General features: G+C 42.9%; 2 protein-coding genes across 3 annotated transcripts; both read left to right on the top strand.

The window, feature by feature from the left end:
* The first annotated feature begins 143 nt into the window (after positions 1-143).
* Positions 144-4,937, top strand: LOC310774719 (uncharacterized protein). Its single transcript, XM_083634843.1, has 4 exons — positions 144-280; positions 3,023-3,385; positions 3,638-3,762; positions 3,863-4,937. Exons 1-4 carry the CDS (start codon positions 205-207, stop codon positions 4,004-4,006), a joined length of 708 nt encoding a protein of 235 aa, XP_083490969.1. The 5' UTR covers positions 144-204; the 3' UTR covers positions 4,007-4,937.
* A 963-nt stretch (positions 4,938-5,900) lies between these two features.
* Positions 5,901-26,901, top strand: fdxr (ferredoxin reductase). 2 transcript variants are annotated; one of them, XR_014552614.1, is made up of 13 exons: positions 5,901-6,288; positions 7,225-7,328; positions 8,320-8,415; positions 13,119-13,241; positions 13,545-13,658; positions 14,092-14,193; positions 15,361-15,468; positions 17,141-17,225; positions 19,038-19,237; positions 21,758-21,929; positions 23,006-23,179; positions 23,457-24,937; positions 25,701-26,901. XR_014552614.1 is itself a non-coding variant. In XM_083634892.1 (12 exons), exons 1-12 carry the CDS (start codon positions 6,189-6,191, stop codon positions 23,588-23,590), a joined length of 1,512 nt encoding a protein of 503 aa, XP_083491018.1. In that variant the 5' UTR covers positions 5,901-6,188; the 3' UTR covers positions 23,591-26,901. The 2 variants fall into 2 exon arrangements, 1 of the variants encoding a protein (XP_083491018.1); XM_083634892.1 differs by having other exon boundaries at positions 23,457-26,901.
* Positions 26,902-26,951: the final 50 nt, after the last annotated feature.

Genomic DNA, 26,951 nt, shown 5'->3' with positions numbered 1-26,951 from the left:
TATCAAAGGCTTCAGCATCAGTCATCTGATAGGTGTTACAGCACAGCCAGCCCAACCCGATACCACAGATGGTAACGGAGGAAAAGAACACTCCACTCACACTTCCTCTTGTCTGCACAACATGTTGTCACATCCCTTCTTCTAAGGAGCGATCTGGCAGGCCAGCTCAGTGGTGTGTGCAGTGTGGGGTCGGGGTGACGCAGCATGAGAGGTCACTGGTGGAGCTGTTTGCTGGGATTACTGTGCATGCCTGCTGAGGCGCTGCTGGAGCCCTGGACCGGTGAGTGTGTGAGACAGCAGACATAGACATTTGTCCTGGGTTATGGAAGGGATGAAGGGAAGTTGTTTGGTAACACTTTATAATAAGGGTACATTCATTAACGTTAGTAAATGCTTAATAAGCATTAACTAACCTGTTTATTTTATTTTTTATTTAACCTTTATTTAACCAGGTAAGTCATTAAGAACAAATTCTTATTTACAATGGCGACCTGGCCTGATTAACAGCTTTGACCATAAGCTCGTTCTAACCTCAGTGACTTCATGCCTCAACTCCACCACAGTACCTTAACATGAACACCATTAGTATTAGTAAATGATGATGAGGCACATTAGTTAACTGTCAGGGTTAGTTTATAAGCATTAACTAAACCTTAGTGTAAAGCAGGGATACTCAACCTGCTTTGCTCAGGGGCCACATCAATCATTTTACTCTGACACCACCTCTGCAAAATGACAGGAGGCCAGGGGCCAGTTAATAAACAAACAATAATAATAATAAAAAGAATCTGTAGCAGATTGTAGTTTTTGGGGGTGCCAGCTTGAGTTTAGTCTGACAATGTTGTGCACACAGGATAGTTACTGTATTAGTTAAGTTAGTTAAGTACATATAAGTGCCTGAGTGGCGAGCAGGCGGCAATATTTGACAATTTAGCTGGAGTCAAACTTTATTTAACGTTAGTTTTCATTGTGAATTAGAAAATGGTTGGGGGGGCGGGGGGCCATTCGGCACCCTATTGTGGGCCCCCGGGCCGCAAGTTGGCCCCCGGGCCGCAAGTTGAGTATCACTGGTGTAAAGTGTTACCAACTGTTTTCAGCAGCAGGTCTGAGTCACTTTTTCCTTCACTTTTGCAGCCTCAGTTTATTTTTGTCTTGAGAACATCTCTTAGCTCTTTTGATTAGCACCTGCAGGAAGTTGAGGTTTTCACACGTCTTTGTATTTGGTAAGAAATCCACGCATAGGCATCAACTCCACGGTTGACTTTAAGATCATCAAAAACAATAGGCTACAGTCAGGGGTGTCAAAACGTTTGACTGGTAGTGTCGCTTTATTGTGAATATAGATTAATATCTACTGTAATTAGACAGCGGTGAAGTCCCTGTCCTCCCTCTTCCCTGAATAACCAATAACAAAGGAAAGAGAATAAAAAAGAAGCTGCTGTTATTACATGGATTATTGATTTTAAAAAAGCAATTAAAAAAAAGCAATAAAAATAACAGGTTATGGTTCCGAGAGTCTAGTGGTTTGCAGTAGTGAGAGAGAGCGAGCTTGTGTGTGTGCGTGCGTGACATCACAATTGCTCGAGTGACCATCACTGATCACATCATGGAGTGCTCGAATGACATCACTCAGCGCACAATTGCTCCCCTTCGCATGTCATAGGCATTGTGACATCATCAGTGACATCACAATTGCTCACCTTCACATGTCATAGGCATTGTGACAGCATCAGTGACATCACAATTGCTCGAGTGACCATCACTGATGACATCATCCAATGTGGGGCAAAAATCGCAGACAAACTGACAGAACCCACTTACGCACTGATGGCATCACAATTGCTCGAGTGACCATCACTGATCACATCATGGAGTGCTCGAGTGACATCACTCAGCACACAATTTGCTTAACTTCGCATGTCATAGACATTGTGACGTCAGTGACATCACAATTGCTCGAGTGACCATTATGACGACATCCAATGTGGGACAAAAATGTGGGACAAAAATTGCAGAGAAACAAACAGACAGAACCCACTTACTCCCTTGTATATTTGCAGGAGGCAGATGGATGGGGGATAGCTGAGTTTTACCATTACAGTATATTAGATATATATTATTCACATTTCTCTTCTGGACTGGAAATAAATGCTTATGACTTGCAGGTGCAGGGACGGACTTAGATTTTGGGGGCCCTGGGCAAAGGCAAATATGGGCCTCCCTGAGACCTAACATTCGCTGTTTTCAAACCATTCTTTCTATACATTACATTAAGTTGTGGCTGAGCTTGGAGGCAGTGGTAATAGGTAGTTCATAATAGGTAATATGACATGCAGCAACATGACTCAATTAACAATTGGACTGTTTTTCAATCAGGGAATTTCTTTAAATTTGATGAGAAATATTATTGTCTTTTATAGGGCCACACTGTGCATTCACACCAAGGCAGAAAGAAGCTTCCCTCGCGTGAGTTTGACCATGCTAATTATTTGCCAAAGTTGAACAATTTCAACTCGAGTGAATGGGTGATGAGGCGAATATTGCATCATTGATGGTGCAAAATTTTGCCTCACTTGCCTCATTCGCCTGGAGCGAAATTGAGTCTACTCGCGTGTCTGCGAATTTCGCCTGCGAATTTCGAGCTTCCACCTTCGGTCAGGACAGCTGAATCACTACCGATCTTTCGGAAAAGACTAAAGACACACCTTTTCAGGCTCCATCTGGGCCCTTCTTGATCTAACTTCTTTCTCTCTCTAAAAAAAATAAAAATAAAAAACTACTAACCTAAACTAAACTTGTACCACTGTTCCTTCAGAATTTGTAGTTGTCATAGACTGTGCTCCATAGTTGATTGCTCTATTCCTGACAAAAATGTGTTATTGTAAGTCGCTTTGGATAAAAGCGTCTGCCAAATGACGTAATGTAAATGTAATGTAATGTAATGTATGGACGCATGGTAAGAGAGTCGCCTGTCTGTGGTAAGACCGCCCCGTCAGTAACAATCCATCTCTCCCCCCGACAGTTTCTCAAACGCCGCCTGCCATCCTCCTGATGAAAGTCAACTTGTCTGCCGACATCCTGTGCGTCACATCGCTGTCTGACCCCATGGGGCTCTACCTGCAGGGCCAATTCCACAACAGAAGCGTGGTGTACGTGGCCTTGGCGGAGGGCCGAGTCACCAAGACGACCGTCCTCACGGGCTTCACGGGCCGAGTCAACGTGGTTCCAGAACCAGGGAGCGGGCCGGGCTGGGGGTTCAAACTGCGGCTGTCTCCCTTGGGGCTGGAGGACACAGACATGTACAACTGCAGGTGGAGTTACTTCAATAAGCACACTTCGACGCCGGAAAGCCGAGTGAGCAATGGCACCGTGGTTATTGTCAGAGGTGAGAAGAATCAGTCACTTGAGTTTTAGAGAAGATGAAGGTTCAATAATTAGGTAACCCTTTGGAACATGATTAATTTACATTTCAATCAAGTAGGATAGGACGAGTGTGTTATCACACACAAAAAATCTTCCCCGTGATACGCATCGTCACATTTTTGTATTGCGATACATTTAATCTCCGTACATTATCCATCCCTACAAGTAAATAAAATATTCAATAGACACCCGCTTCTGTCCCTTTGCCTCACAGAGCGGGATCCCCACGAGCGATGTGACGGCCGTGTCCTGGATCTCATCTTGATCGTCCTGAGCGTGACAGCGTTTGTCATCGTGCTGTTCCTCTTCTCTGCAGCAGTGATAATGAGATGCACAAGAGTGAGTAGCAACAGTCAAATAAGTCACTGGTGAAGCGATGGGTGGATGGATGGATGGATGATGGACGTGTACGAAAGGCGTTTTCTCTGTGTTCATACAGTTCAAAAAGCACTACAGACCCGCAAGAGCCATAGCAACATCCAGGCCCTGCAGGCACCAGCATGTCTTCCCGCAGCAGAGAGGCCAAGAGCTGCCCTACGCCAGCAGATCTGCAGAGAGAGTTGACTTCAGGGGCATTCTGTAATGCTGAGGCGGCAAATGAAGACTGGTGGTGATGATGATGAAGATGACAAAAATGGATGAACAGTCTTAGAATATACAGCTCTGGAAAGATTTTGTGATCAGTGTTACTCCATCAAATATTGATAGACTCATAAACGTTTACTTTTGACAAACTTTTTTAACCTTTTAATCCTAACCCTAGCCCTTTAAATGTTTGCACCATTCAATGTACAATGAGATACATGTATTTTTTGTATTTTGACCCAGTGATTTTCATCAAATAAATGCTTTGAATGAGAATATTTTTTGAATTTTGAAATTACAATCAATCGTGGTTAATAGTTTGTAAAATAATATCAAAAGTTAGATTTTACACAGACACATACATACATACAGTTTTGATGTGATCTCTTAACTTTTCCCCAGAGCTGTAGGCTATTCTGTATTCTGTATTCTGTATGTGATTGTTGAGATTGTTGTCATTAGCTTGATAGAGGGTTAGTAATCTCTTAATCAATGGCCATGAGTGGGATTTGACACAGCGGCTTACAAATGAAAGGTTTCTGTTGAAACGTTTGTTTCGTTATTCCGGGCATCATTTCCTTTTGTGTATAAATTTGTCTTTTGTAAGAACAAGCAGTAAACCCACTCATCCACCACATCCTGGAACTGTATACAGGCCTGCATATCAACAGTGTTAGTGAGGAAAAAGTGCATATCAAGCCAATTGTAAAGGCCTTTGATGTCTATGTGATGTATGTGTGTGTGACCTGCTCTATTTTGCAATGTGCTTATACTGATTATTGTCTCTGTAGGCCAGGTTTAATTACTCTATAAAAGCATGGAGGGATTCATGACAGTTAGAGATCCATGTAGTTTTAGACAGATCATGTCAACTAAAACTGTCTCCCTGATCTTAAGTCGTATCAAGATCCAGGTCCCACATCATGTCTACAGCCTTATGTAAATAATATGTTTTTTTTGCTGTTCTTTAATAAATGCAATTGCAACTTCAGCCTTTCCTCCTTGACTGCAAGCAAACCAAAATAGTAGCCTACATGTGTCCGCTTCTGTGGATGGTTTCTAAATCTGCTCAGTTCAATAGAAGCTGAAGAGATCAAAGAAGCGACAGTAGCCTACGAGCAAAACAACCAATTCAGATAGGCTACAGTAAAGGCTAGAGAGATGGGTTTTGAAGTGAGATTTAAGGGTGTCAAGTCAACAGGGGAGAAATATAGGCCTACAGTTCTCTCTTTTTGGTGGCCGTATGCAGCATTTTTGAACCAACCAGCTGCAGAGGAGAGGACTGACTGGTGCCTGTATGAATTAGGGGTTTAATTTTGGATATTGATGACAGAAATTGGATTTAACTACTGAATTTGATTTTAAAAGTTTAGGTCTGAGTGCAAAAATTACCCCAATGAGAATGATCCACCTTGTCAAAGACCGCAGCGAGATCTAACAAGCAGCAGTAGGTAGCCTAATTCAGCACCTTCAGTGGGGCAGAATCTGTGCAATGCAGAGCTCTGAAAAGAGCTTGTTCAAGTGGGAGAGCAGCTGAGAGCATATTTTTCAGTACAGTACAGTACAGTAGGCTGTCTGCAATCCACTGCATGTTGAAAACATAATGCGACAGTAAATAATGTAATAATAATAATAATAATAATAATAATAATAATAATAATAATAATAATAATAAATGACGCGAATACTACGGTATAATAGGCCTACGGCATTAGCCTACCAGAGATAAAAAACCGTTTTAATCTCGACTCTATCGCCAAGCTCACACGGAACAAAATGTACTACACCCTCTGTTCTCTACGGGCCGTTCAAGATGCAACACACTGTGCATCATTGAAAGCAGTTTGTTTACATTGCGTTTAAAAGTGTCGAGTACCTGTCAACAGTTGGTTCTAATCCTAGATATAACTAACGTTAACTATTTGTGTTCGTTGTGTGTCCGCGTAAGCCTCTCATCGTTCCTGTCTGTGGAAACTATCCAGGAGACGGAGAGATAAGTCACAACAGGGTTTCACCTTGGCTTTTGCTCCTATTGACGTGCGTCGAAGCTCAAGCAGAGACAGCACAGTATGTGGAGATAAACCGCGGGCGAACAGCACAATTGGCTTGGATATTTTCGTTATTTAAATATAGGCAACTAGGCTGTAGTCGGTGGTGTAACGTTAACGCCGGAATAGAAGATGAACGCCCATAAGGTGATATTTTGTAATACTAATAGCGTTACGGTGAAGCTGTTGTGGACATCAGGAAGTAGACGCTGGATAAACCGACTTCACGATGGTGAGGCACTGTTACAGGATATGTAACGCTATGTAGTATGCTAACCTAGTTGTAACGTTAATATACCGTTATTAATAATAGTTAATATACAGTATGTCAATTCAGCATATATCCGATACACCAAGCAGCACTTGACTCAATAAAAATGTCGTCTTGCAAGATCCCCCCCCCCCCCAAAACGGTTACATGCTGCCACTCCGACGTGCTGCCACTCCGACGTTCTGCCACTCCGAAATATCGGCACTCAGAAAGGGATCATGTCTATGTTCCCCGGGTTCTATATTCCCCGTTTTTCACGCCAAACCTAACCTCCCCCCATGCCTAAACCTAACCTCCCCCAGACCCTAACCCAAAACCTAACCTCTCCCACCCCCACGCCTAAACCTAAGGTCGGCATTGCGGCTTCTAAGGTGAACGACCGCCAGTCCGAATAATGGAAGTTAACGTTCGGAGTGGCAGGGCTTCGGAAAGGCAGTCAGTAGCCCCCCAAAACATACCAGGGGACCTTTGACCAATAGCAAGGAGTCTAGGAGGGAGGGAGTGTTAACTTCTAATTTAGAAACTAAAGTTGAGACCTTTAGGAAATAGCCTACAGTGATGCTACAGTGAATCACTTACGCAGAAAGTGAATCACTTACACAGAATTTAGCAGATGCCCTAAAGATTCGTAGTAAAAGGTAGTCATGTTCCCTGGACCCTGACTGAGGTGTTTATTCCTTTAAAAAAAAGTTTCGTTTAGTGTGTGTGTGTGTGTGTGTGTGTGTGTGTGTGTGTGTGTGTGAGTGAGTGACGCTCTTCCCATTGGCAGTAGTGTGGCTAGTAACCTAATTACATTGTAGTGAATAAACACGTTTTGGCACAAGCCTAGACTATCATGTTTCCATAATGCGTTTACTTTGAGGATTATGTGTTCCTTCTCCTCTGCTGGCTCTGCAGGTACGTGTGGGCGTGTGCAGGTCTGTTTTTCTTCCTGCAGCCCAAAGGTGTGTATTGTTGGAGGCGGTCCAGCAGGTTTCTACACAGCATCACATCTGATCAAGGTATTTCCACTTATTATAATATAGGGGCATAAAGGCTCGGCTCATCACAATATTAACAGATCCATTCTTCTTTTATCGACAACATAGACCTTTTCCCCCACAGCAACCATTTCGACGTGACATAGCACCGTAAACGGGTGTAAGTAACCGATAACATTAATGACTGTTCCATTTCATTTAGGGTGTTCCAGTGCCGGGGCCCTGGTTGTGTTCATGCTGGCTCATTGGAATGGCACTGGAACACCTAAATGGAATGGAACCATCATTCATGTTATTAGTTACACCTGTGTTTACCCCCTGCTATGTTCCATGATAAATTGTCTAAACTGTTTCAGAGCATTTTCCACCTTTCTCTTCTTGGGGAAACACTGGATTTTTGAGGCATAAAATGTTCAAATTTAAAAGGTGTCAACTGTCAAATATCGGCACAGAATATTGGCTATATGTAGTTTCAATGTGCTTCACGTTTTGGTTTTGGACAGGAGACAGCAAATAAAACAGTCTTCCAGGAAGTGATACCAATTTCCTTGAAACAAAGTCAAAACGAAGTCATACACGGCAGCTCAAACAGACAAACAGGTGTACGTACGTAAGCGAGGATTAATAGGATTATTCCACCTCCCTACCAACGCTTCACCATACCTCTGCTTGTCACAGCCTGAAAGGAGACAGCTAGGAAATTGCTCACATACAGTACCTCAAGCCCTCCTCTTTGTATAGGAAAAGGTGGAATTTGTGAGGCACCAGGCTATGTCAGTAGTACATTTGGATAGATAATATTTTTTTATAGATTTCATTGTGGCTTGGGTGGGTATATTTCCTAATGTAACTTTGTGTGCAAAATAGCGATTGCCCAGTTGTATTTTTGGAGATGTGTTAGCAAATTCAAGAGCACAGTACCTAAATGTGCCAGATTGGTGAGAGAAACCAGATTCCAACAAATCCACATTTCCACCTACAATCTAAAAGTAAAACCTTTTCCTCCTCCCAGGCCCGTCAAGATTTGGAGGTGGACATTTACGAGCGGCTGCCTGTCCCTTTCGGCCTGGTCAGGTTCGGGGTGGCCCCTGACCATCCTGAAGTCAAGGTCAGAGTCCTAGTTGTGTCTGCGGCTCACACTGAGACGTAACTGTGACGCATAACAGGGTCCACAAGAGGTCTCAAAGGAAAGGTAGCCATCGCGTAGCAGGTTCAGCGGCATGCTGGACAAATGTCACCCTAAACAGCTACAGTATGTGTCAAAACTTCAGATAGGAACAAATTCACATAGGAAGCCGCTCTGACTGAACTGCTACAGGTAAACCGGCTCTGACTGAACTGCTACAGGTAAACAGGCTCTGACTGACCTGCTACAGATTCAAGATTTGTATTGTCACCCCGTTGTACGAGTACACACGTGTGAAATTCTTATGCTGTGGGCGCCGTTACAGGAAGGTGCGGTAGGTAAATGGTGCAGAATCACAGCAAACAACAAATAGGGCACAAAATCACAGCAAGCAACAAATAGTAAGGCAAAAGTGTTCACAGTGTCCACGAGTGAGTGAGTGAGTGAGTGAGTGTGTGTGTGTGTGTGTGTGTGTGTGTGTGTGTGTGTGAGTGTGAGTGTGAGTGAGTGTGTGTGTGTGTGTGTGTGTGTGTGTGAGAGTGAGTGTGAGTGTGAGTGTGAGTGTGAGTGTGAGTGTGTGTGTGTGTGTGCGTGCGTGCGTGCGTGCGTGCGTGCGTGCGTGAGTGCGTGCGAGCGAGCGAGCGTGCGTGCGTGCGTGCGTGCGTGGGTGGACCCTGTATCTTCTCCCTGAGGGCAGCAGGGAGAACAGGCTGTTGTGCGGGTGATGATCTTCCGGGACTTCCTGAGATAAAAAGGCTGCTCTACACCACCTTTGTTATAATATCTCATATGTGCAACGCCTGGTCAATCTTTTATGGTGAAGAACAAATCCCAACTCTAGCAGCCTAAATGTGGGGTGACATCACTGGCTTTAGGTTGCCTTGATAAAGTGATCTCATCATCGTATAAGCTAAGATAGCTTAAAGGCTATGAGCTATTCTATCTCATTCATGCTACTATACTAGTCATGTTGAACTCACTTTTAACCAAAAGTACAAAGGGGGAATACGGCGATAACAAGCTCACTAACAAGCTCGCCAAATTGCCAGTGCTGTGATGCAATGTGGGCTACGGAGAAAGTAAGATTGATAACATGCTCACATAACAAAGCAAATAAACATCAAACTGTTAAATGCATGACTTACTATAACTCACATTTGCTTAGGCCTTGTTCTCTATGTCAGCCATTCCCAACCTGTGGTCTGGGGCCGCCAAATCATTTGCATTATTTTAATAATAATTATAAAATATATATATATATTTTTTTTATAATTATTATTATGTATGATAATGCATTTCTCCATTTTGAGTGGTACCGTTATTTAATTTGTAATCAAGTAATCGTTATTGCTATTGCAGACAGCCCCTCACTTTTAGTTTCTGATTTCTGTGTGGTGTTGATGGACAGCTCCTTTTATCGTTCAAATAATAATAAGTGCTCTGAGAAGGCATACTGTTTACAGTCGGATGTGGGCTGAGATTTTATTTTTAGATTTTCAAGTGGGCCACGAGTCGGAAAAGGTTGGGAACTGCTGCTCTATGTGAATGAGTTCAGGAGCTGTAATCATTACTACCACTCACTCTTTTCCTCCCACCTGCCATCCCTTCAAAACGGGTTTATTTCCACAGTTGATTACACATGGTTTGGTCTACCACAATGTTCAGTGTAAACACAATCTGGGAGCCCATCGGTTAAACAAAAAAAACAAATCTGCCTCGACAGATTAGTGTAAACATAACCTGACCAACACCTACAATCATGAAATCGAAGACGAGCAGGAATTTCTTGGCATGCTGTGCACAGTAGCGGTTGCGTGACAAGGAAAACTGGCAGAAATGGACTATTTCCTTGGCAGCGTTAGGTAGGTAGGTAGGTAGGTAGGTAGGTACTTTCATTAATCCCTGAGGGGAAATTCCTTTGTTGCAGCAGCAATACAGCACACAACACAAGCAATAAAACAAGAATAGGAATAGGAATAAGAAATAAACTATGAATAACATATTTAGCAGCAATATACATCCATAAATGTATCTGACCATTATACATATTTATGTAACATATTGACATATTATATGTAATAAGTACACATATTTATGTGACAGATTTACATATTAGACAATTATATACAGTAATGAACATAGTTATATACACCAACTAGCAATGTACCCGGCGTTGCCCAGGCTAAATAGGCACAAAGCAATACAACTGTCTTTTGCTTGGCCGGAAATTATGGTATATATTTTTTTATTATATTATATTATATAATACTTTTTTTTATTATATAAAATGCAGTCCATTTGTGGTGGTGTCTCAGATGGTTTCCAGGATTATACAACCTGCCTTGATCGTCCCCGGGTCCTAACCCACCCCCATGCAAATATTCAGCCCAATCCGACCTGGGGTGTGGTCGTAAGGTGGCTTCCATGATCTTCCAGGACCTTCCAGGTGGATCCAGGACTTGATGACCTGGCAATGACGTTCCCCGGATCATAACCCACCGCCATGCACATTTTCAGCCCAATCCTACCTGGGGAGAGGGCATGAGGTGTTTTCCAGGACTTTCCAGGTGGTTCCAGGACTTGATGACGTGCTCATGACCTTCTGGATCAGAACCCCCCACCATACAATATTGCAGCCCAATCTTACCTGGGGGGGGGGGGTGTGAGGTGTTTTCCACTTGATGCCGGGCCTATGACCTCCCCCAGATCATAACCCCCCTGACAGGCAACATTTCAGGCCGATCCATCATGGGCTATGGGCATGAGGTGTTTTCCAGGACTTTCCAGGTGGTTCCAGGACTTGACGACATGCCCATTACCTTCCCCAGATCATTACCCCCGCCATGCACAATTTCAGGCTAATTTCAGGCCAACTTCAACTTTATTGTGTAGATACAGCAGGGCTATAACTCTATTTTTCCAGGCAGGTTTCCTACAGTAACGCTACCTGTATAAACGTTGTTGTGAAAATGTTGTGATACACAGCAGGCCTATATAATAAAAAAAAAAAGTATCTATGGAGTGCTGTGGTGGTTTTCTCATTTTATGTTTTGTTTTTGTCCCTATGTTTGTTTTGGGAAAACTATAACTATGTTTTTCCAGTCAGGTTAATCAGACTGTGTAGGTCACAGAGAAAGTCCCTGGTACTGACAGTGTAAACTATCTTAACTGTTGAAACCTGTCAAATGGAAAGTTAAGCAGTTGGACAAACAAGTCAAGTGAGGGTGACGACAGCATTGTGAAGTGGAGCGTGCATCATGAGCTTGTGTGGGTTGAGTTGTAAACGATCTGTTATGAACGACAGACAAGCATCTCCCTGAGACGTACAGTGAAACACCAAGGTAAAGTGCTTCGACCCAAATAATAAATACATACAATAAATAAATACATTATTCTATAAAGGCATCAGAGTTAGTGACTGTTCAGTGGTGCATGTGTGATGTAAACCGTGAGTCCAGAATATTGTACAGAGTTTGTGAGCATGAAAGGTGTGTGACAGTCAGAGTTGGTCAGAGTTCATTGTTGGGGGGAAGGGGTTGTGTTGTGTTTTGAGGGGTAGAGTTCAGGCTGACAGCTTGTGGGAAAAAGCTGTTAAGCATCCTGGAACTTTTAGAGCGGATTAACCTGTATCTCCTACCTGAGGGCAGGATTGTGGCAAGAGCCACAATCCAAAAGCATCCTCCCTGAAAGCAGTTTGGTTCAGTTTGAGTCTCGTCAGCTCTTCAGCTCTCCATCTTTCAGAAAGTCAGTACTGGACCTTGGGTGCTTTATTTTGTGATGTTTTTGCAAATGGGACCTTTTGATTTGTGAAATGACGTTACCACAAAACAGCCAAATGTATTTTCCTGAACCCATGGATACGAAGAAAAATGTCCCAGTCCGCTTTAAATGTTCGATGTTCCTCTTCATATTTGCGTTTCTTACGTTCTTTAGCCATTAGCCTTTTTCACTTCCCACCCAATTCGCCCATTCTGTGTCTAAAAGGCAGGAAGTAAACACAGGTGCAAGCAAAACATTAACAAGGGGCCCGGCACTGGATCACCAAATGGATTGGAAGTTGGAAACCCTCATTAATGGTCTGCTTGCACCTGTGTGACTTCCTGCTCTATATGATTCCTAGTGGCTTTGAGCTGAGGTTGAGGTCATATGTGGAGGCTCAAGGGTTCTCAAGGTCCCTTAATGAAAGAGGTGTACTCCGCCCACTTAGCATCACCTGATTAATGAGTCTAAAGGACAGGCCCAGTTGCACAAAGCACCTTAGGTTAAGATTTCCCTTAGAGTCAGATTTAAGGTGTCCATAAAATAGAATCGGCTGCACAAAACACCCTTAAATCTTCTCCATAAGGTTAAACATTTTAAGGAAAACATAAGCACAAGATTTAAGGGTGTTTTGTGCAGCTGATTCTATTTTATGGACACCTTTACTCTGACCCTAAGGGAAATCTTAACCTAAGGTGCTTTGTGCAACTGGGCCCGGACCCTCATGGGCTGCCACACTCCCTAGCTGAGAGAACCACAGCCTTGCTGGAGGTAGGGTGGTCGCCTTCCATTCACAACAAATCCAATGTAAAACAGATTGGGTTGTATGTTCTGAAAACAAACTCCGGCAACTCCCCCCAGAAACCAAACTACACTTTCTCTCTCTCATGCTTTCATTTTCATCTTTTTGCTCTTTATTTCCCCAGAACGTCATCAACACCTTCACGCAGACTGCCCAATATTCCAGATGCAGGTTCTATGGTAATGTCAACGTGGGACAGGACCTGAGTGTAGAGGAGCTGCGGCAGGCCTACCATGCAGTCGTACTGGTAAGAACGTGAAAACACACTGCCTTGTGGGTAGTGTAGTGTAAAGTCACATTTGAAAGGTGCTTTACGGATTAAAAACTTCTGTTTGCAAGCCGCGTGTGTGTGTGTGTGTGTGTGTGTGAGTGTGTGTGTGTGTGTGTGAGTGTGTGTGTGAGAGAGAGAGAGAGAGAGAGAGAGAGAGAGAGAGAGAGAGAGAGAGAGAGAGAGAGAGAGAGAGAGAGAGAGAGAGAGAGAGAGAGAGAGAGAGAGAGAGAGAGAGAGAGAGAGCATACATGGGCTTTGATTTTGTGTATCTCCCGGTAGAGTTACGGAGCAGAAGGGAACAGGAGTATGGGGGTACCAGGGGAGCACTTGGCCGGTGTGCACTCTGCTAAAGACTTTGTGGGCTGGTACAACGGAGTGCCCATTAACAAAGAGGTATTCTGTGCATTACATTCTCTTCATCTAGCTCAGGGGCTCCCAAACCTTTCACACCAAGTACCACTATGTACCAAACCAAATTTCCCAGGGACCACTTCAACTGCAGATACAAACACCCCTATTAAAATAAAAATGTAATGGTTCAACCATGCAATAGCATCAGAAAGGCTAAATAACAACATCAGGCTACTGGTTCAAAACGGGGACAGACACACACGCACGCACGCACGCACGCACACGCACACACACACACACACACATACACACACACACACACACACACACACACACACACACACACACATTAGGCTGTGAAATAGAGGACCTCTTTGAAAAAACGTCGCTCGCTGAAATTTAGCCTAACGTTGGAGCGTTATTTAGCCACGTTCCTGACACTTTCTCTCCCCTGTCTGTCTGTGTTTCTGTCCAGTTGAACCCGGACCTGAGCTGTGAAACAGCGGTGGTCTTAGGACAGGGAAACGTGGCCTTGGATGTAGCAAGAATACTGCTATCTCCCATTGACACTTTAAAGGTGAGAAACAGCCGTAATAACCCACAACGTTTTCAGATCAATACATGTCTGTTGCAATTTACAGTATATCCAGTTCATGAAAACCAGTACATTTGCTGTTCTAAACACCCAGTGTCTGGCAGACTAATGATTCTCTACCTTTTGTCCTATCAAGGAAATGTAGTCCGCATTAGGACCACCGACCCCCCCCCCCCCTTTGTCTCTCAGACCCAAATCTGAGAATATTTTTGATTGGTAGATATGATTTTGTCCATGACGGTATTGTAGGTAGAGATAACAGTGAAACTATGATCAAAACAGTCTTTTCTTGTACATTCTCTAATTGTTCTGGGGGCTCCCTCAAGGACCCCTGGTGGTCCGCGGACCTCACGTTGAGAACCACTGTGTTAGAGCTTTCCCAGGAAAAGTGATATATTAGAATAAATAGAAGAAGAAAATAGAAGAATAGAAGAACAGGGTAGTTAACATGAGCAGCGATAGATAGCCAGCCACCATGGATTAACAGACAGAGAGAAGAGCTGTAGCCACGACTGCATCAACAGAAAACCCATGTACCCATGCTTTGTACTAAAAGATGACATCAAATAAAAATGTACTCAATAAAAAAAACAGGATCGCTTTTTCCATTTTTCTTCGATTTTGTCATGACTGATTTGTCATGTCAGCTCCATCCCACACATTTTCCTCATTCTCCATGCTTACAGTAAAAAGAGATGTTTGTTTCATAATGTTTGTTTTCTTTGCAAATTCTACATACAAGTTCATATAAAAGTGTCATCATCTGTCTCTGGCTGACTGAATTTTCCTCATTATCGTATTATTAGTATAGGCTCATTATTAGCCTATACTAAGGGCTCTGCTTAGTGCCCACTTTCACCACCCACTTGGGAATTATAGTTTTGAAAATGGAAAAAAAAGAAAAGAAGACCCACACATTCATCACATTAATTAAAAAAAAAAGTATAGCCATAACAGTCACACAGGTGCTGGTGTTTTGATTCACCTCATCCACAAACGTCTATTTTTTAGCAAACGGGTCATGATTGTCAGCTACCTATTTTGCCTACATTTGGTAAGGAATTGATTGTTATTGCAGAGTAATCGAACGTTCCTCTCTCCCCTGTGTCTACAGAAGACTGAAAGTTCCTCTCTCCCCTGTGTCTACAGAAGACTGACATCACCCGGCCGGCGCTGGAGGCCCTGGCAGAGAGCCAGGTGTGCAGGGTGCTGATCGTAGGCCGGAGAGGACCCATGCAGGTGGCTTGCACAATCAAGGTGTGTCACGAGACCTTAAAGAGGTAGTCACATGTCAGCTTGTGTTCCTCCTCTGCCTTAAAGAGGTAGTCACATGTCAGCTTGTGTTCCTCCTCTGCCTTAAAGAGGTAGTCACATGTCAGCTTGTGTTCCTCCTCTGCATTGTAATGACAGTATACGGTGGGAAACATGACCTATCATCCTTTTTTTATCCTTTTTTTTTGACAGGGACAAATACATAATCATTGCCACATTTAAATAAAGTGCAACCGATGCAGTGTATATAGGATTTCTAGCCATAGCTAATTTGCAGCCCTTGTCCCTGGTTAGGCTTTTTGAAAATACATACATACATATACAGTCCTATAAAACAATCGAATCCATAATTAAAAAAGGAGGGAAAAAAACGAATACACCATGAAATGCACAATAAAACAAACATTAAACAAACAACCATTACAGACAGTCATTGAGACAACAATGACTGAAGGTTACATTTGAGAGCGACAAAAGAGAAAGATACAAGCCTGCGAACAGTCGGTGTTCACAGGCTTGTTTCTGTTTCAGCCATTGTTTTACATGCGTGTTAAAAAACCTTCAACTCAGTCAGTTTTTTTTATTTCAGATGGTAATGCATTCCACAGCTGTGTTCCTCTTACTGAGAAAGATGATTGACTAAATGTTGTTCTGCGTTTTGTGCCTCTACAGTTTCCACTTGTTGCACCTATTTCTGGGGCAAGGTTGTTTACACACTTAAAAATAAGTTTTATAAATGAAAAGTCAACAAAATTGTCAAAACTTTGTAGCTTATATTTCTGGAGAGTTTGGCTATGGTGCCATCTGTCTGATTTCTTATCCATTGTCTGTTGACACTCTTATTCAGTGTCTGTTTATATAATGACCTAATCATTAGGTAATTATATAAGGTCATTAGGTCCTAATGGGTGTAATTGTAGTTTGGTTGGCTTGGCCCCAAACGGTTATACAGTATGAGAAATGAGAAAATATCATGGCATGTATAAAGTGCTGTGCTGCCTTGAGAGGTACGGTATATATTGTCTTATTAAGCGAAAGCAATTTAGATTTGTTTTGACAGTTTTGCACAACTTCTTAACATGTTTGTCAAACTTGAGATGAGAATCTAAAATAACACCTAAAAATGTCAACTCATGAACCTCATCTATCTCTTTCTCTTTCTTTATTCTGAAATTTTCGTTGGCTTTTCTTTTGATTGAAAAGCACATTGAGACAGTCTTACTATAATTCAAAGTTAGATGATTATTTCGAAGCCACTGTGACAAATATTCTATAAATTAGGGTATAGGTTTAGCCAATGGTGCCTACCTATGGTTTTACGCAGTTTATATATGTCTATTATTGTTTATTTTTTATCCTAGACTGTCTCTGGATTTTCCTACTTGTTTTAGATGATTGATTATATGATGTTATGTGTTATTGTTACATTTATGTATGTCATCCCTCAGATGCTTTTTATTGTCTTCTATAGCCATAAATAAAATCAAAAACAATCAATTTAAATCTTGACCAATCAAAGCAAAGACAAGATTACCGAGTCTGCGACAAGATCCTCTCTTTAACAGTCTGAACTCACCAGGAGAGATCGGCTCTTAACAGTTTTAAATTGTTTTGCAGTCCAGCCCAGCCATCACTGCTATGTTCTCCTTATTCCTAGGAGGTTAGAGAAATGGTGAACCTGCCGGGCACCAGACCTGAGATGGTGGCGTCTGATTTTGAGGGTGTCGCAGAGGCCGTGAAAGGTGAGAGATGACATCTCCTCTCAATATTTTACACTTTTAATTGACACCAGGATATTTCACATTTCGAGTCGGGCTCATACACACAACATGTTCAATATGCAACACAACACTAACTTGAAGAAAATAATGTAAAGAGAAGGTGAAAGGTTTTCCACCAGCACACTGGCATTATGAACATATAAGATGAGTGCAGGACAGGTGTTAATGAAAAGTCTGAATTCAGATCAAGCGAGAGTCTAATGCAGAGACAGTGAAACATGTGAGAAGTAGGAAGGAAGAGTTGTCTGCTGTGGTTAAGAGCTGCAGCCTGTCTGTAACCTAATGGAACATATAGAACATATAGGGTCATGTGAATGGATGTATGCTGTGTTATTGCCAAGTAAGTGGATGTAACCGACGACCGTTACCTACACAGGGTAGGTGACACAGTCAGCTTCTTGATCCCAAAATAGGGCACTTAAGTGAATTATTTTGAGTGGTTTTGTGTCTGTCACCCTTTTCACTCTCCATGAGTTCAAAACTTTAAATGCTTTTTCCTCAAGAATGCGCTTAATAATCCCTTGTTAGATAACGGCTTTGAGCTGCTGTGAGAAAACACAAGGTTTAGAAAAGGCCTTGAGACTGAGTCTGATGCCGTTTAGATCTTGTCCTTGTCCTTGATGGACGGACAGCATTGGCCTTGATGCTGCGCAGCATGTGTAGGCTTAGTGATAGCACTGTCCTTCCTTGCCACGGTCCATGGTTCATTATGAGAACTGTCCTATTAAGACGATGGGGAAGGATTTTGTTAGTAGCAGCTAGCAGTTTGTGCCTGGCTTGTTGTCAGTGCTGCTATGGTTGCGTTGTCTATTACAGTATTCTGAGCATTTCAGTGATGACCTGTTTATGGTTCTGGCAGCACCTAAATGTGTGTACTAGTCACAGGAAATGTGTGAAAACCACTCGATTCAACATTTTCAAAAGGAAACCATTAAAACCTCTGTTTCACAACAGACGGTAACTCTGAGTGACTGCAGGCGTTGACGTGCACCAGCTGTGGGTGGGCCTTGCACTCGCTTAGTTCCAGATTAGCTCAATGACGTGCTCTAGAGGAACCACAGCACAATCCGGGCCCTCCACTTGAAAAATCAACAATGAGGAAGGAACTAAATTAAAAGGCCTTTATTGTAGATTGCAGTGGCTAATTAATTAAAAACACCAACATGTTTCGGCCACAGAGGTCTTCATCAGGGCTAGAATACAGACCAAAGCAGGTGGCCTCACCTATATAATCATTATCCTAATGACATCCTAATAGGAGGCAGTGGAGAAGCGAGCTTGTGACCGTAAGGTCGTCGGTTCCATCCCTGGGACCGGCAGGATAAATCTGGGTGGGGAAAGTGAAAGTTCCCTTATTACCACGACTGAGGTGCCTTTGAGCAAGGCCATTAACGCTAACTGCTCCAGTGGAGCTGCTCAGTGGCCAGCAGATCAGACTGTGGTTGTACTGGTCAGCTTCCAGGTGTGAATGTGACGTGTGTGTGTGTGAATGTGACGTGTGTGTGTGTGAATGTGAACAGGGCGCTCCTGAAAAAGAGAGCATTGCTCTCAGTGAGACTCCCCCTGTATAAATAAAGGTAACAAAAAAAAAAGCAGCAGTTAATTGTATTTCTCTGGCTTCTAGTTTTGTTGAATAAAGATTGATGTCCACATTTATTGTTATTGTAACTGAACATGGTATTATTTCCTTATTAGGTTGTACTGTACATGGATTATATACACCTTTTTCCTTTTCATAATCTCATCTCATGTTATTTTGTTTCTGTGTGTCAGAGCTGCCGAGACCCAGGAAGCGTCTGACGGAGCTGATGTTGAAGGCAGCCCTGGAGGTCCCCGGAGAGAAGGAGCGTGCGAGACGGAACCAGGCCTCCCGCAGCTGGGGCTTCCGTTTCTGCCGGAGCCCCGTGGAGGTCATGGCCGCCCCCGACCTCGCCAGAGTCGCCGGCATCCGCCTGGCGGTCAACAGGCTGGAGGTGAACACGATTTTCCTACTCACTCAACTCTCATTCTATCTCTTTCCTTCTCTCTTTTTCAATTGCTTTTCCTGGCATTCGCTCGTACATGATCGCTCTGTGGGCACAGGAATGTAATGTTTGAATGTTTGAATTTTTGGGTGATATAGGACAGTGGTTCTCAAACTATTTCATGTCAAGGACCCCTAAGCTGACACAAATTAGGCCACAGACCCAAGTGTATGAAACCAATGACCAAAATAGTAATACCCCACTTTGAGACCCACTGATATAGGAAGTTGAAGTGTACTCTACCCTTGCACTCAGTGTGACTCGGTGTCAATCTATGTAAGTGCATAATAAGCTAAATGGCAAAAATGTAATACCATTATCTCCTTTTTACTCTGATGTTCTGTTATTTTATACATAACACAAGATGGCATCAAATTGTAAGCTAAAAAAAAGTATATAGAGTGGAGCACACCCAGAAAGTTTGAAGAGGTGCAGACTAATGTAAAGTCAAAGTAACATAAAGAAAAGAAGTCGCACACTCAAAATCTCCTCTGCTGTGTTTTAATGGTTACACCAACATGTTTCGGCGAAAGTGCCTTCGTCAGGGTGCAGTACAACATAAGGAGGTGTGACCCTTTTTATAGGGCACACCTTCTGAAATCAGTTGCAAGTGAGACAATTACAAAAAAAGGGTTAAAACATATACAAATACAATTACCGTAAATTCCGGACTATAAGACGCACCGGTCTATAAGCCGCGGGACCAAAATTGACTATTTTTTTCTTCTATAAGCCGCACCGGTCTATAAGCCGCGGGTGTTTTGATGTTTAATTACCATATGAAAGGGTTCGTGCACAGAGAGGAATGTCGGGAAAGCGATGGCTGTTTGGGGAAGCTCCCATTTATTAACATTTCAACAAAACAAAACAAAAGTCAGGTCACTAATCCCCAGACAAAATCACACAACAATAGGCTATATGTGCAGCAAACCTGTAACCAGAGAAGTCAAGTCACTAATCCTCGTCTTCCTCTTCTTCCTGCGTACTGAAACCACCAAAGTCCTCATCTTCAGTGTCGGAAACGAACAGGTTCAGGGTGGCTTCGTCAACCACTCTCCTCTCTCCTTCATTGTCACTCAAAACCAACGAACTCCTCTTCATCACTGTCGGCATCGAACAGCCTCTGAAGCCTCTGACGGCCCTCAGCGCCAGCTGTGGCGGCGTCATCCTCTTCATCCCGCAGCAGTCCAGCGTTTTGGAACCCGTTGGTGATTGTGGATGTTTTCACACTCCTATAATATTCCGTGCTGAGACAGTTCCTCCTGCTGCACCGTCCAACGCCTCACCATTGACTCATCGATGCCCAGGTTACGCGCGGCTGCTCTGTTTCCCTCTTTTAATGCGAGATTGACTGCTTTCAACTTGAAAGCTGCGTCGTGTGAATTTCTGCGTACCTTCCCCATGGTAAGTGAGAGTGTTGCTTCTACTGCTCGTTCTCATGCTGTCGAGAACGAGCAAAGCTTTTTTTTGGTGAAAGAATCCTCCAGGGCGCTTCTTGTTAACAGTCCGAGTGAGTGGCAGGTCGAACGTCAAAGGCACTTCATCCATATTTATGATCTGCTCCGGTTCGATGGAATATTCCTTGATCTTCCTTTGTGTGAATTCGCCGAAGTTTGTGATTTTCTCCTGGTAGTCGGGGGAGGGAGTTGATGGCCGAGTGGCCGTTTGCTTACCGTAATTACCATATGTAAGTGGTCACGCACAGAGGGGATTGTCGGGAAAGAGATGGCTGTTTGAGGAAGCTCCCATTTACCGTATTACCGTAACATTTCAACAAAACAACATAACACAACACCACCGTTGTTTATTTTTACAGTGCACACAGTGTCCGCGGTGTGGTGAAAAGAGGGCAAGAGAGGAAATTAAAACAGAAGTGGATTTATAGTTAGAAAGAGTGCTAAAAAAGAGAGATTTTATTTGTATTTTTTTTTTTTTTTCTGAAAAAATCCATAGATAAGACGCACCGTTATATAAGCCGCAGGGGCCAAAAAACGGGAAAAAAGCCGCGGCTTATAGTCCGGAATTTACGGTAGGTACAGATTTTCATTTCCAACAAACAATCCAATGATCTGTTTTAGGAAAAAACACAATCATTAATATTTTTTTAAATGTGATGCCAAACAAGGCATCTATTTAGGCAACAAAGTTGGCCTCAATTTTTTTGTAATTGTCTCACCTGCAACTGATTTGAGAAGGTGTGCCCTATAAAAAGGATCACACCTCCTTACAGTATGTTGTACTGCACCCTGACGAAGGCACTTTCGCCGAAACGTGTTGGTGTAACCCATTAAAACACAGCAGAGGAGATTTTGAGTGTGTGACTTCTTTTCTTTATGTTACATCAAATTGTAAGCTGAAAATTATCAAATTCAAATCGCAATACCTGGAGAAAGAGTACGGTACATAAAAAGGCACAAGTTCATAAAATCACCCTGTTTCACTTTGTTTCGTGTGTGTGTGTGTGAGCAGGGGTCAGGAGAGGGAGCGCGGGCAGTCCCCACAGGAGAGGTGGAGGATGTGACGTGCGGCCTGGTCATCAGCAGTATTGGCTACAGGAGCCTCCCCATTGACCCGTCGGTGCCGTTTGACTCCCGCAGAGCCATCGTGCCAAACAACATGGGCCGTGTGCAGCACGCTGCAGGTACAGTGCAGCCCTGTATTAGTTAGAGAATTTTAGCAAAATGCTTGGACCATCTGTGAAAACATTTACTACCAATAGCTTTCTTCACCAATGTGTTCTTATAGGTGTCTAGAATCACCTCTCAATTAGTGCAAACCCAAATCCTCGTGGAAAATCCTGTTGATTATACACTGTGCTTTACATAACAATAACCAATATACCACTATCATATGGTCAGGGAGACATTTTTACTCAAAAATAATGTTTGGAATGGATTCAGCACCCCTGAAAACCCCTAGTTAGACACCCCACAAGTTCATTTTAGACTTTTAATTTTTATCATATTTTTCACCCAAGCCCTCGGGGCACCTTAACTTTGATTGGCCACGAGGATTTGGGTTTGCACTAATTGAGAGGTGATTCTAGACACCTATAAGAACACATTGGTGAAGAAAGCTATTGGTAGTAAATTTTTTCACAGATGGTCCAAGCATTTTGCTAAAATTCTCTAACTATATGTGTGACGTGAAGGTCTCCATTTCATAAGTCCCAACGCATTCAAACCACAGACTATCCATCCTCTTTCACCCAGAAATACATCCAATTACGGAAGCAAGAAACTCTCAAAATGCCATTTAGTTGTGACTTTAAAAGGTACCATAATGGTACCAAATTTATGTATATTATAATTATATCCTATCAATTAATTAATCTAATATTATGATTGTCACTATCACTATCATGAATGTTAATACTTGACACCTAATGCATAGATCTATTATACTATATCTGTTGTATTATATAATATATCATTAGCAATATATATATAGATCCATTTTAATACTCTGCCTTGAGTATGATCTCCTATTTTGCATATCTTATTACCTGATACCTATCTATTTACGGAAATATTGAATGTTATTGTTTTGTTTTGTCACACTTGGTCTATTGTTTTGTTAAATGTCTTGTCTAATCGTGTTTATTGTATTGTATTCCTGTATAGGGACCCCCTTGAAAATGAGATGGTTCATCTCAAGGGGTTATTTCCTAATAAACAATTTCAACATAAGAAAGAAAAAAATGCTCTCTCTTTCCAGGTCTATATTGTAGTGGCTGGGTGAAGACAGGCCCCACCGGGGTGATAGCCACCACTATGAACAACAGTTTTGACACGGCACGCACCCTACTGGAGGACATCAACTCGGGAACCTTGGATGTGTCTGCCGCCAAGCCTGGCTCGCAGGGGGTCGATGCTCTGCTGGAGGAGAGAGGTACGGTACTGTCTCTCTGCTCTTGCTCTGTTATCTAGCCTGTGTTTTCCTCTGAGTTAAAGCAATCGCTAACTTAATGAGATCATCATTTGTACATCAGTTGTGAGGTGAGGTGCACCGTTGGTCCAATTTTGGTTCAACTTGGAGATGCAACTTGTTGCTGATTTGCCGAAAGGGTGCCTGCATCAATAGTGGGGGACGATCAATGACATGTTTACTTGTTGTGATAATTCCACTAACCTACGCCCCAATGTGGGCAAAATCTGACTGTTTATAGGAGTGAAGCCTGTGATTTTCTCAGACTGGGAGAAGATAGACAACGAGGAGACGAGGAGGGGTGAGGCCATGGGAAAACCCAGAGAAAAAATGCTGGCTGTGGAGGAAATGCTGCAGGTGGCTTGGCATGACTGAAAAGAAAAAATTGTTTGCAGATGAACACTGTAATACATTGAGTATCTGTTGCACTATACAATTATAGCACTTGTTAACATATTGCTGGAGACGTCAATGACTTGCTTGGGACCATGCTAGTGGAAGGGGCAATTTTTAGAGAACTAGGCATCTCGGCTATGCGTGTTTGATTCTAGGCTCGCTTGCTGCGCTGCCTTGCTAGCTCGGCTGCTATGCGGCCTCACCCGCCCTGCAGCTCAGCCACTGCGCGGCCTCACCCACAGCTCGGCTGCTGCGTGGCCTCGCCTGCTCTATTGCTTTCGCTCACGGGAGGCCTGCTTTCACTTAGCATCAGTCGTGGGTTTCTTGGCTGGAGGAGCTTCAGCAGGTTCTCTTGCCCATGGAGCTCGCTTTTTCTCAGCACTAGTGATAGCACTTTGCTCAGGAGCCCAAGTTCTTCTTCTTCTTCTTTTTGGTGTTTTATGGCAGTTGGCATCCTCAATGTTGCATTTACCACCCTCTTCTGGATCCATCCATCCACAGTTTATGAACTGACGTCATTGCAGACGTCATACTTGGACTTTGACTGACCACAACATAACTGACGTCATACTAGAACTTGACTGATGTCACGGGGTGATCAGGTTATGCATGTGTGGCCTTCTGCTTGAAATTTGGTCTGGAGACCTCACTTCAATCATGAGAGGCCAGTTGGTAGGATTTAACAAACTTTATTTAGCAATCGGCATGCATGGCAAATACTTTGGCGCATGACTCCATTGGCCAGTGGCGCTGCTCTTGAGGCAAGAGGAGGGCATCTGCATAGGCTAGGAGATCCCCCAAAAGGAAGATCCGATTACCGGAGGTTAATTGAGATCGGACCGTCACTTGCCTTACTTTGACTAGGCGTCTTACAGCAACGACTCGCTGCTGGAGCTTCCCGGTTTGGCCTTGCTTTTGACCTGCGGGCACCGGTAGTTTGACTGTACTTTTCTGGCCTTCAACCTTTAGCGACTTACAGCTATTTGCGGCTGGCGCTCCCCAACTCGGTCTGGCCTTCGATCTTGGTACATTAATGATTTAACTTGGCGCTTCCCAGCTTGGCCTACTTGGCCCCCAACTTGGCACCTCACCTTTGACCAGGCGCCGATTAAGAAATTGTGTAGTGGAGTGATTCAGGTGGTGCAGGTGGGCCGTGAGCATGGCTATGAGGCTATGAGGTCACTGGTCTAATATTAGCGGAAACTAGACATCCAGACGAAGATGTAGATATTAGCCATCTTATGCTAGCTAGCTGGGAAGCGGGCGCAATATAGCTCCAAAGTTATTAACGTTTTTGACACACACACACACGGAGGGACTAGAGCAGTGGTTCTCAAATAAGGGTCCGCGGACCCCCAGGGGTCATGGCACTTTGCCAGGGGGTCCGCGAAAAGTTTGCAAGTAAAAAAAAAAAATGCTACATGATACTTATTCCTTCTCAAACTACTTCCTACATGGTGCTAGTCTATCAAAATATCTTGGCTGTCATTGATTGTGTTGCATAGTGGTTTTCTGTACTGTTGACAAATTGTGATATTGTAAGTCGCTTTGGACAAAACAAAAGTGTCTGCTAAATGACGTAATGTAAATGTAATGTAATAAAAATATATATATATTTATTTTTTATATATATATCTTTTTGGCCAAAATATATGGCATATTCATCTGATGCATCCGTCAGATTCCAGCCCTCACACCGCTCCCTAGATTCACCCCTCCACTAGTGCTGGATGCCTCGCCCCTCCACCACTACATGTAGTCAATAGTCGCGCGTCCCATTCGAGGCTTTTTTCGTCCCTGGCACCGACATGGTGGAACGAACTCCCTCCCTTGGTCAAAAATATACCGGTATATTTTTTTTTTTGCAAAATCTTCATAGTTCAACGAAAATAGTTTATGCTTTAAATCTAAAATGGTTCATGGATTACATTCTAATAACAAACCTATCAAATTAAAAGTCAAGCACGTTACCGTGGAAACAATTAAGCTTAGCCCAAAATCACAAATCAGAATGAGGGGGTCCCCGGTATATTTTCTATCTTGTAAGGGGTCCTTGGCTGAAAAACATTTGAGAACCTCTGGACTAGAGGGAGATACAGTGTGTGTTACTGTTATGGATGCACCAATATATCGGTTGTACATCGGCCGATATTGGCGTTGTTGATTGCAATCTGGCCTATCGGCAAAAAAGGTAGCGTTCACCGATTGCAGTGGCTGATTTAGCAGTTTATCATTTCGGTCACATAATTTCTGCCTTGCTACTGTACTCAATCACCTATAAAATCTTCTCATTGAGTAGGTAGGTAAATGAAACAGTTCTGTTTTTTGTATATAATGAACATTTCTTTGTTTCCCTGTCACAAAATTGTCATTTTAAAGCAGCTACGAGCAACTTTTTCGATTGTTATTAAACAGTATAAATTTAATATCAATGCATCACATCTTACCTCTAATAGTCGACGAGACCAAAGCCGTGTGTATCTGAGATTGCTCCCTTAGGTGATTATTAAGTCTATAGTCTGTCTAAACTCGCGCCAACAGGGGGCTCTCTAGAGCGACCGGACCGGCTAACCCGGAAGTGAAACGCGGAAGTGAAACCAGGAAGTGAAACGCAGCTGCCTGCCTCGCCGTTTGCGCTGCCTAGCAACATAACATAAACAATGTGAACGCCACGCATACTCGCGGGAACATCTCTCGTTTCTAACAGGTTTTTGGAAGTTATTTTGTGGTTATGGCCGAAGTGGCTGCTGCAAACCGTTTCATTTCAATTCCTGATCTGCCCTGGCTACAGACACACTAACACTGGCCGATTCACTCGGGGTTCAAGCGAGACTACTCTGCGTTGATCTCGTCGACTATTAGAGGTAAGATGTGATGCATTGATATTAAATTTATACTGTTTAATAACAATCGAAAAAGTTGCTCGTAGCTGCTTTAAACATCGGTATCGGCCCAGAATTTTGCAATCGGTGCATCCCTAGTTACTGTTATTGCCACTGATTCTGTGACAGCTCTTTATTCTGTTTCTGCACTTTGTGATGTGCCTGGGTCAGATATATGACTTTTCTTTTTCTCAACCATTGCTATTATGCTAGATTATTAATTTGCACTGCATTGCCCCTATGCCCACGTACAAATGTTCCGTTTATGAAATAAAACAATATATAGGGAAATACTTTTAGTTTTGTGTGTTGATCAGAGTTGTGATTAAAGGGTTGGGTGGGCCATGGAAGATTTTCATTTTTCAAATTGGGCCACGGCATTCTTAAATTTGGGAATGGCTGCTATAGTGACTGAAATCTAACTTACTTGTATGGTATTATCATGTTCATTACTTTTA

Source organism: Poromitra crassiceps (assembly GCF_964638095.1).
Source record: "Poromitra crassiceps genome assembly, chromosome: 4".
In the NCBI taxonomy this organism is placed as follows: domain Eukaryota; kingdom Metazoa; phylum Chordata; class Actinopteri; order Beryciformes; family Melamphaidae; genus Poromitra; species Poromitra crassiceps.
This window is presented reverse-complemented; position numbering and strand designations above follow the sequence as displayed.